This window comes from Halyomorpha halys, unplaced genomic scaffold, assembly GCF_000696795.3.
Source record: "Halyomorpha halys isolate HHAL.00 unplaced genomic scaffold, Hhal_1.1 Scaffold181.1, whole genome shotgun sequence".
NCBI classification, from domain to species: domain Eukaryota; kingdom Metazoa; phylum Arthropoda; class Insecta; order Hemiptera; family Pentatomidae; genus Halyomorpha; species Halyomorpha halys.
In genome coordinates, this window is record NW_027114494.1 from 253,583 (window position 1) to 264,613 (window position 11,031).

General features: G+C 32.7%; 1 protein-coding gene across 2 annotated transcripts in view; it reads left to right on the forward strand.

Annotated features, from left to right (window-relative positions):
• LOC106679177 (uncharacterized) overlaps positions 1-11,031 on the forward strand; it is a 35,828-nt gene that overhangs the window by 14,595 nt on the left and 10,202 nt on the right. The window contains exon 2 of one of the 2 annotated variants that reach the window (XM_014418177.2): positions 4,165-4,224. The exons of the other annotated variant lie outside the window; for it this stretch is intronic. Coding sequence (XP_014273663.1) covers positions 4,165-4,224 — 60 coding nt within the window. The remainder of the gene's footprint in view (positions 1-4,164; positions 4,225-11,031) is intronic. 2 annotated transcript variants of the gene reach the window in all.

Genomic DNA, 11,031 nt, shown 5'->3' on the forward strand with positions numbered 1-11,031 from the left:
CCCTGATGAAGACCTGAAACTCAGGTCGAAACGTCGGCATAAAATAAATAAATATGGTTTTGTTTATTTATGTTGTTCTTTGCTGACCGCACCCTCTGACAAACTTCTCCAATGATTATAAAACATGTAAATCAATATTTACAGATCCTGTTCGTTGATTTAGTGGACAAAAATGTGAATGTAAAATCATTATTAATAAATAAATCCTTAATGAATCAGTAAAATTTATCCGGGCATATATAAAAAATTTCAAGGAAAGAGTATTATTAATTCCAGAAGTATCTAAACCCCTGTAAAGTTATATCAGACTCAAAACAGGAGAACTATATTGCACTTAATCTATTCAACCAAGCCCTTGAAAGGGAAGTAAGAATAACAAAGTAGGATAATGGAGGTATAACATCAAGAAAGTGTATAAAGAAATTTGTGAGACTCTGATAGAAGAAGAAAATATATATTGTTAAAATGATAAATTTAATTCATCTTGGCTGTACCATAATTAACTGTTTCCAAACTGTTTTCACTACTATAATGAAACTACTGTTGTGTTCACATGATCACTTTTATATAATCTTTTTGCTATATGTATAAGTTTTATTTATTTGAATGGAGGAGTATGTATTTCATCGATTTAGTAATAGCCTTTTGAAGTCGAATTCTCTATCGAAATTTCAGGCAAGAGCAAGCATTTCATTTATTAGTTTTCAGAATTCTTCAGTACACGTGTCCTGTATTTGGTTTTCAAGGATACTGATTCAACAATTTTCAATGTCCAAATTTCCTGTCTTATATTTCATAAATCAAGAAACAAATTCATGCCTAAAAATAACGTTTTCAATTAAAATAGCAATACATTTGTCTCCTGTTTGAAATAGGACTGGATTTATTACAGATAGTGTTGAGCATTGTATCATAGTGTGTACAACTTGGCAAGTTCGATGTCTGGCTACCCAATATAAGTTTGATTTTTTGTTTTTCAAATGCTCATTGGCAAATGTTTTATTTCTCAGTTCAGTCGGAGAAGGACATTCGTCAAGCTGTTCTCCATCCATTTTCCATTGGTCGTGTAGTACACATTTAGGGTCCCGAGCCAGGTCTATTCTTTAGAGATGATTCTGCAGGTAGTCGTGGCCAGTTGTCAGGCGTAAGCAGCCTACTGCATTTCTTCTTGGGATTGGGTTTTGTATTAAACTCATATATTTTCCCTTTCCCCTTTTTCAAGCGTGTTGTTTTTGTTTCCTCATTTATTTTGGTCCTAATCATTCTTTTTATTGAGTTATGAGATCTTTGATGGGCTGGTTGTGGCGATTTTGCTCCCTGCCTTACAAGATTATCTGCTTCTTCATTTCCTTAGATCCCGCAATGGCTTGGAGTCCACTATTGGACCACATTAGTGCCCTGAAGTGTTAGATTGTAGAGGAGGGATTTGCATTACAGATTGTAGAGGAGGGATTTGCATTACAGATTGTAGAGGAGGGATTAGCATTAAAGATTGTAGAGGAGGGATTTGCATTACAAAATAGCATTTTATAGACTTCCATGTGTGTTAGTAACTGCAAGTATAGCTGCTTGAGAGTCAGTGAAGAGAACAGCATTCCAGTCTTGCCTTCTAGAAAGTGTTCTTAAGGCGATGAGGATAGCTGCTATTTCACTGTCCAAGTTTGCACCTTCCTTACCTACTGCAATGCTTAATTGGAAATCTCTTGAGTAAACCCCAGTTCAAGCATTGCTAATGGTTAATTCAGCTGATCCGTCCATATTAATGTGAAGCCAATCCTGAGAAGGGTACTTTTGAGCTATTGTTTCCAGGGCTATTACTTTTAACTCATAGGCATGTTGGTTTTTGCCTTGTTTGCATGATAGTGGATTGGGAAATGGAAATGTATGAATGGTTCCCTCTCTTCACAGTCAAACCAGCTTTCTTCAAGTAAAGTCTTGGCTTTCAGCATGAAGGTATTTCTTTGTCTTAAGCCATTGAGTTGAAATTTTGTAGTTATTCCTAAACCCAGGGTCTGTTCTTTGCATTTGCTCAATGAGTGAAGACACATTGCAGCTCGCTCAAGTTGTTTAGACAGAGGTTCTGGTGTATTTTGCAACTCCATAGCTGCAAGAAGGTTGAGGGTGGTGCACCCAAGATTAGATGCAGGGCTTTGTTCTGTTGGCTGTCTAGCCTGTTAAGGGATGCATATACGGCAGTACAAATGACCTCAGAACCATTTACTAAGGCTGGACATAAGTTTTATATGGGAGACCCATCACATCTTGGGTGGCTCCCCATGTCTTTCCTCCATGACGTTTAGGAGCTTAAGCCTTTTTTTCTCCACCTTGAGCTTATTTAAAAAGACTTTTGTGCAGATTCTGCCAAAAGCAGCTTTAATACACTGCAAGAATATGTTTTTTGTGTTTGAAGACGCCTTTTACATCCTATTTCCCTTATCTAGATACATCTGCATCCGAGATAAGTTAGTAGCTTGCTACTATGCTAAAATGCTTTTTGAACAAGTACAAGAAATGTTATAAAAAATAAAAGAGGTTGTATAATGTTTAGTTCATGCTATTTGTCTGGCTCTAGAGATGCTAATACCTGAAATATCGCAAAGGCCGTTGTTACATCGGGACCTGCTCGTGCTATACTGCAGGTGTCCCGAGTGTAATTTTATGATTATAATTAAAATGTGTGGAAAAGGGGGGCTGAAAATGTGAGACACTTTCTGCTCATAAAACCATGAATATATTTCTTTCTTTATTTATAATGGTGTTAATCCCTGGAGGGGCAATTACGGTTAATGTGTTAGTCAATTAATCGAATATTATCTATAATAATTTGAAAACAGAATATTGGGGTCTCATAGATTAATTGGCTTATCTGAGTGACGTCTTCGCCGCCGCTTTCCCGTCCAGGTGTGCTGTGGGCAAAATGGTGAAAACCATGTATATCGCCCGATGTCTGAAAAGACGTATTTCCTCTTCAAGGGCTGGCCAGCGTGTCCTGGAGCCTGGCGTGATGGTAGGGGTAGGCCAGGTCCTAGCTTGCATGATGCTTAGGCTGGGGCGGCATTCCAGTTTCAGCGTCTTCGGGGTCTTCCGGTGTTCGCGGCAAGGGGGGGCATCAGAAAATGAGACCCCGACCCCAACTTTATATAAATCCAAAAAAAAGAATGGAAAAATCGGATTACTTAAATCCGACAGCCGTTATTCTTAGTGACTCACAGACTGCCATAGTCAGCCTATCATCAGCCTATGGCCAACAATTTGAATGAAGTATTGGAGGGAAGAAGACTACTTAGGAGGAGCTTCCCATAAGGGACACTGTTGTGTCTCTGAAATGAATACCTTCACAAGTTGGAATCTGGGGAAATGAACTGGCTGACGCCTTAGCCAAAGAAGGATCCCAGCTGCCCATGCCTCACCCACCCACTAGTTTTGCTGCAGCTAAAAGCCTCATTAATGTGTCTTAGAGAAATAAGCTGTAACAAATCTATCAGGAGTCTGAAGAAGAAAGCAGTGGGCTGCTCTCATCAGCTCAAATGATCGCATACTACCTGACCTTCCCCGCCATGTATTGGGTGCTACTTTTAGAGCTATAACTGGTCACGATTACTTGGGTGCACATCTTCATAGAATTGGAGTAAGAGATAATCCTCATTGCTCTAATGCTTTATTGGACTGCCAGAACCCTTATAGCAGAAGAGCCAGATCCTGCGGCATAGGGAAAAAAAGTAATGTTTAGTCCACGGATATTTTTTTTAAATTATTGTGAAAATGTAATTAAATTATTGTTTATCTAATAAATAGCTTTGTGATCCTTCTACTCCCAATTTAATGTTTAACAGTATCATTTGATAAGTTCTTTTAATAAGTTAGAAAATTATATTAGTGAATAATATATAATTATTAGTATTTGATGAATGCCTGATTAGGTAACAAATATTATTGGTTCGAATAAATTTTGCTTGGTCTCGAAATATTTGGAAAAAAACCTGGAAAAGTGAGGGAATTTCTTTGAAATACTTTGCTGGAAACCCTGATATGTATCATTATCCTTTTTTGTCCTACACCATGCTCTCAAGGTAAAAATACAGATAATTTCCTGCCTGAAATTTTCTACTTCTTGTTTCATTACTTCTATCTTTTTGAAAATTTTATTTTGATCATTATTTGCAGGATTTAAGGGATACTGATATCTCCATATGTATAATTGATAAATCCAGCTCCCATAAATCGGTGAGTTTTATTGGAGTTAATTTAAATAATGTCCTTATTTATTAAATTCTTATTTCTAAAGTATTTTATTCTAGTATTATTTAGTATTTAATATATATATATATATATTTCTTTTTTCTCTCTTCAGTTTTGTACTATTATACTTAACATACATTCCAATCACTCAATCATTTGACTGCAAGTAGCCTCTGGTGGTTGAGGAAATACTTAACCCTTACAGTATATTCGATACTGTAGACTACTCACACTCTACACTTTCAGACTAAGAAGGGGCTGATCACCCTTTCTCATTAAAATATCTTTATCATCATCGCTCAAAGAGAAATTGCCAAATAGTCACAATGGAATATACTTTGGATTTGTGAAAAGGACTTATGAATTGAACAGTAGAAATGTGCTTATACTACTATTCACACTATGGTTACTTCTGCATCTCCTCTTATATTGGACCTATAGTGCATCAAATGGAGGATGACTGATGAGAATAAGGTGGTGGGGGAAGGGGAGTGTGACCAGCCAGTCCAAGGTTGTCCATTTGTATTACCTTCCCTGTCTCTTTTGAGACAAGGGCATGTGATGAACCAGTTCTCTGTAATCTCAGTTTTTTTATTACTATTTTTTAAAATAGATTTGAGTGTAATTTGATAATATTAGGTTTCAATAGATTTCATAGTTTCAAATCTTTTAATGGTAATTAGTATTAGTATACCAAAGAAGTTACTAAATCCTGTACTGATGTGCATGACCGAAATGTTTAATAAGGTACGAATCAGTTATTATTCTGAGAAATTCGAGGTCCGGTCGGGTTTAAAACAAGGCAATTTTTTATCACCTATCTTATTTAATCTAGCACTAGAATATGTCATTAAAATTGTGATGAATACTGAAAAGGATTTAACTTTGGGTGGTAATAGACTGGTTCTTGGGTATCCTGATGATTTGGTATTATTGGGTGAGGACAAGGCAACTATAGAACTAAATACAACTGTGTTAATAAACTCCAGTAAGGAACTCGGTTTTGAAATAAATATAGATAAAAGAAAATAGATGGTTAGCAGTAGAAACACGAGCAATTTTGGTAATAGAGATATAGGAGGAAATACGTTTGAACAGGTATATAGGTTTTTACTATAAGTATTTAGGTTCTACGATAACTAGAGAAAGCGAAATTGATGAGGAAATAAAAGCGAGGTTGAAGGTGGGAAATGCTTGTTATTGTGAATAACAAGCAGGAAATGCTTTTTCAATTTCGAAACTGCTTAGCTCGCGCCTTCTATCCAAAAACTTAAAAATTAGAATTTACAAAACTATTATTCTTCCCACTGTTCTTTTTGAATACGAGATATGGCCTCTTATACTAAGGGATGAACAGCGCCTTAAGGTTTTCGAAAATAAAGTATTACATAAAATATTCAGACCGAAAAAGAATGAATTAAAAGGAGAATTTACTGAATAAGGGGACCTACACCCGGTAAAGATAATTCAAGTTATAGCATTGCGGCATGTAAGGTTGTAGGGCTTAGTAACGAGAGGGTCCCTAAAATGTTAATAAACACTGAACCGATGGGTGAACTCTGAGGGGTAAACCGAAACATAGATAGGAGGATTGCATTAAAACTGATTTAGTAGAATTGGGTTTGGAGGGGCATCATTGGAAGGATGTATGTAGAGAGTGATTGGTCATATTGGCATCAAACCTTCAGGTTCGTTATGGCTTCATTCTTATTAGTATTAGTTGGAATAGTTGTTGTGAATTGGTGGAAAAAACCTCTAGTGAATGTAGTATGACAAAGAAGTTAACTATTATGAAAGAACATGTATAATATGCAATTTTTATGATATACAATAATTTCTGGATGTCAGTGATTCAGATAATTAAAATTGTTGAAGTAAAACTAAAAATTTATATATTTTTTTATACATAATATATTTTATAAAATTAATTTAGTTTAATCCATCCATTGTAAATAAATTTATTTATAAAATAAATTCATAAAATTAATTCAATTTAATTTTCTATTCAATTTAATATCTTCAATGTATATAATGTTAAGCCCGGTGTAAGTGACATTGTATTTTGCTTAAAGTGATCAACATTGAACAGTTATGATCGTCAGCTATAAATATCGCCTATACTTTTGGAAATAAATGTTTATACTATAGATCTCTTAAAAGGCTCTTATCACACAGTAGGATGTAAATGCCCAGCCCACAGACTTCATACTCTCGTGTTGCCTGCCTCAGGGACCTCTAACATTGCTACTTCACATCTTTCCCCTTTGTTCCCTGATAGACATAGGCTATAAACTTTTATATTGACATATATTTATATAAGTTACGTGGCAGCAGGAAGAATCTTGCTAAAAAAATGGAAAAGGTAGATAGAAGAACATTCTGTGAATGACTGAACAATTCTCATCTGCTCGATCAGATGATATGGCCGTAACAGCTGACTGTAACTTTTATATATATACAATTCTATGCTCATAGCATATATCTTATGTACACAAACATATAATATGTTCTATCTCTTAATTTTATTGTTTTATTTATTTTTATTCCTAAAAAAATTCTGTAATATATTTTTTGTTAATACATAGAAGTAATTTGTTTTATAATTTTTATCTTGTTTGTTTTTAAAATTTTGGATTTATTTATTTATTTTTTGACAATATCATTTTACCATATTATATTATTTTTTTGTTAACTAACATTTCCAACCCACAAATATATTAATCACCAGTTGTCATATACATTGTTTACCTGTCAGGAGGAAAGTCTCAATTTTTTTATTTTATATTAGTATCACTTCAATTAATAATAATAAAGTCTCTTTCTGAGGATAAAATGGCCCAATATACCATTCTTAACATTAACTTGAGAGCCTTGGCACCAAAATCAAGGCCATTACAGAACAAGGGCTTTCCATCACAAATGATCCTTCCCAATTATTTTTATTTAAGGGGATGCATAAAGAATTAAAATAGTATTTTGACTTATTTAACTCCACATGGGATCAAATTATTGAATTTACAGTTATGTGGAAGGTAACTAATGTTTTTCCTCTCACTGCAGATTTAAATTTAGAAAAGTGTAAATCGGTATTATTATGAAGCCTGTGCTATTTACGAAAAACATATATTCCCTACTCCTCGTCGGACTCGGAGGTGCCCCCCGAAGCAGAGGAGAGGGAGAGAGAGATCAGGAAATGAGGGAATTCTGGAGATAAGGAAGGAGAAGCCAGAGAATGGAGTAAGTCCACCTAATGCAATAAGGGATGCAATAGTTTAAAACTATTTGTTGTTCTTTTTTTGACCGCAACCCTGACCATCTTCTTATATTTAAAAACAATGAATGAGCCTCTAAAATTATCAATACATTAGATATGGCTACAATGACTTCCCATTTGAACGAACTTTACTCCATTATTAAATATATCACCTTGAGGGACATTAGTTATAGAAAATTCTTTAGAATTCTGTGAATTAGGAATATTACGCTCCAGCATGTTAACACAGACTGAAATTTCATGTTTAGTAAAACGGAATTTATCCTTAATATCTACTGATTTAGAAAGTTTATAGAAAATTAGCAAAACTAGATGTACAATAAAAACAAAATACAAAGCATTATATATCATCCTTCAGTTCCTGTATCACTAAAATACACTCTTGTAACAACATTAACTCCTTATAAACTTGTATTATTAGATAAGAATACAACCCTTACAGGTAATTTTACATATATCAATACTTATTATTATTGTATAAATGTTAAGGAAGTTAATGATCATTGTATTCAAAACCTTCTTAAAAATAATTTTAAACATTGTATAACATCTAGTATCAAGGTAACTTCTTTAATTAAATATATCGATGAAGTAGACTGTTATCTTAATTTTAACACAAGCTATGTAACATTAGAAAATAAGGCTATGCATCCCATTTTTTAACCACTAACTGCATTGTTTAAATTAAAACAAAATGAAACATTGTTACAATATCGTAAACCTAATAATATAATTATTGATTCCAAAATTATTAAATCAGAAAATACTATTAGTAAACCTTTACCTATAATTATTTCCTTTGATATACTTGAATTACCACCTAACCCATCTGTTATGTTAGAAGACTTAGATTATATATATTTCGTAGAACATGATTATTATTTGTATGTTCTTGGTATTTTTGTTTTATATCTTATTGTGTGTCATATCTATATTAATATCCTAAAGCATTGTAAATGTACCTCAAAATTTAAGCCATCAACACCAAAGGTAGAATAAATCATACTCCCTCATATAAGCAATACTTGGACTTAATAAATATTGCTCTCTGGAGTTTCTTATCTACAGAAGTAAGGAGTTAAGGTGCATAGCGTATAGATCTGACTCAGAATTATCCCCTTCCAGTATTATTATATATATATACCTTTAGAGGTCTAAACCAGCCATTCAATCATTAGAGTTATCTTGTTATTCGTAGTAATAGTGTAGTAGTAGTACTGTATGTTTTTGAATTTTATACTAATAAGGTTGTTTCTGTAAGTTCCTTCCGTGGTTAAGTTCTTATAAAAATATGCATTATTCTGTGCTCGTAGTATATATCTTATGTACATATACTTATTAAATTTTCTATCTTTTCATTTTATATTTTTTCTTTCTAATTTTGTATGTATAATTTCTTTTTTTGCCTTTTTGTTTAATATAAAGAAGTAATTAATTTTATAATTTTTATCTTGTTTATTTTTTTATTAATATATGTTTTAAATTGTTGATTCATTTATTTATTTCTTGTTTACTTCATTTTACATAAGTTTTTTATTTATTTATTTTTTGTTAACTACCATTTCCAATCCACAAATATATTAATCACTGGCGCATTGTTTACCTGTCAGGAGGAAACTTTTTACTGAGGCTCTCATCACAGGTGACAAAAATGAAAATATATAAATAAATATAATTTTAATCACTTTTGATTTTTAACCTCTTTAAAATCTTAATCTAGCTTCCAAAATGCATAAACCCTAGTATGAGTCACTTGGTTTGTAAACCCACTATTATAGGGAATAACAGATTAGTGGAGGTCACATGTCATTATGTGCATCTTCAACTATAGTGAATATGAACAACTAGAGAAACAGAATTCTATAATCTCACAGTTGCCACAAAGAACAGCAATCTTTTTTGCTATGGATTTTATTATGAGAGCTTAAATAAGAGGAATGATTATCCTGTTTAGACCATTTACAGCAATAAAATGTGCACTATTAATAAAAAGGGAAGGAAAGTTGGACCAAAACAGTTTTATGGGTTGCTGCAGTGACCCAAAATGTCTTCACTGGAAAGAGTTTCCACACAAAGGTTTATTAAGAAGGCTTAGACCCACATATACATGGGACAAGATATTAAAACATACATCTTATAAAAAGTTCTAAAGAATATGAGCTGCCAAACATGTTCAAAATGGCGCCTGAATTAGCACCATGCACATTTAAAATATTTTATAACTTAGTTGTCATTGAGACCTAAACTATTTTGTTTCAAGCCATAATTAAAACTTCTTATCAACTATTTAAAATTTGAAGTTAGCATAAACCGAAAAGAAAAATTCTTCATAATTATTAAATCCAGATTTTGAAGGGGAAAAGTACAATACAGCAAAGCACATTTGTATAAATGTTTTAGCACTGTACCTAAGGTTTCTTTATCACTGATCATTTTTAACGAAACTCCCAAAATATAGCCTAAAAAGATGAATTTAAAGCATAATCTAGAAAATCCGTCCAACCCTAGCTGACTTGCACTTTCATCATCTCCACTATTATTTTTATTAATCCTATTATATATTTCTGTAGTTTATTTCTACTTAGATAAGAAGCAAGAGACCTTTTAGTTCTTGTAAAAAAAAAGATAATTAATAACAATTGTTGGTAATAATGTGTGTAAAAAACTTTGTATAGATATTATTATTTAAAGAATTAAAAAAAATAAGAAGATAATTATACTATAGTATTTCATTGATGAGATAAGCCTGAATCAATATATTTAATGAGCTCCGAGATTCCTTCTTGCAATAGATGATCAATTTCCTGATCTATCTTGTGTCTTACGGCATATGGTACAGGTGTTGATTGGATTTATTTTGGTTTGGCTTCAGGTAAAAGCTCTAATTTGATTTGACCCTTATTAAACTTACCAAGTTTTTCTGTTAAAACTTCCAGGTATGAAATCTTGGATTCATTCTCTGAACACCAATGCTTAATGTTTTGATAAAAAATTGACTAGTTTAATTACTCATCAGCAATGCTGAATCCAAGTGCTTTGAACCATGATCTCTTTCAGAGAGAAAAATGCTTTATTTAGCTATGCTGCCCAAACATATTGGGTTGCTATAATACACAGCATTAAAATTATAATGAGTAAATTCAGTTCTTTTACATAGAATTGGGGTGACATGAGGGAAGTCATAAAATAAACTTTTAGTTATGTTTGTTCTTTGACACCAAGTGTCAATAAGTAAACAAATATTCTGAGAATTTAGCTTGAGGTAAATTTTTTATTCACTTGAGTTTCTTTCAATCATTTTATATAGATACTCTTCATGTGAGTCTTCCTAGAAAAAATATGTTTTTCTACCAGGTCATTCAAAAAGTCCTGTCGTTTTTTTGGGGGAAATTATAAATAAATAAATATTTTCAAATAATCACCTTTATTCATCAAAATATCCACCGTTACAGTCGGTAACCTTCTCCCAACGAGATGGTAAAGCCCAAATTCCTTCCTTAAAAAACTGTTGATTTTTA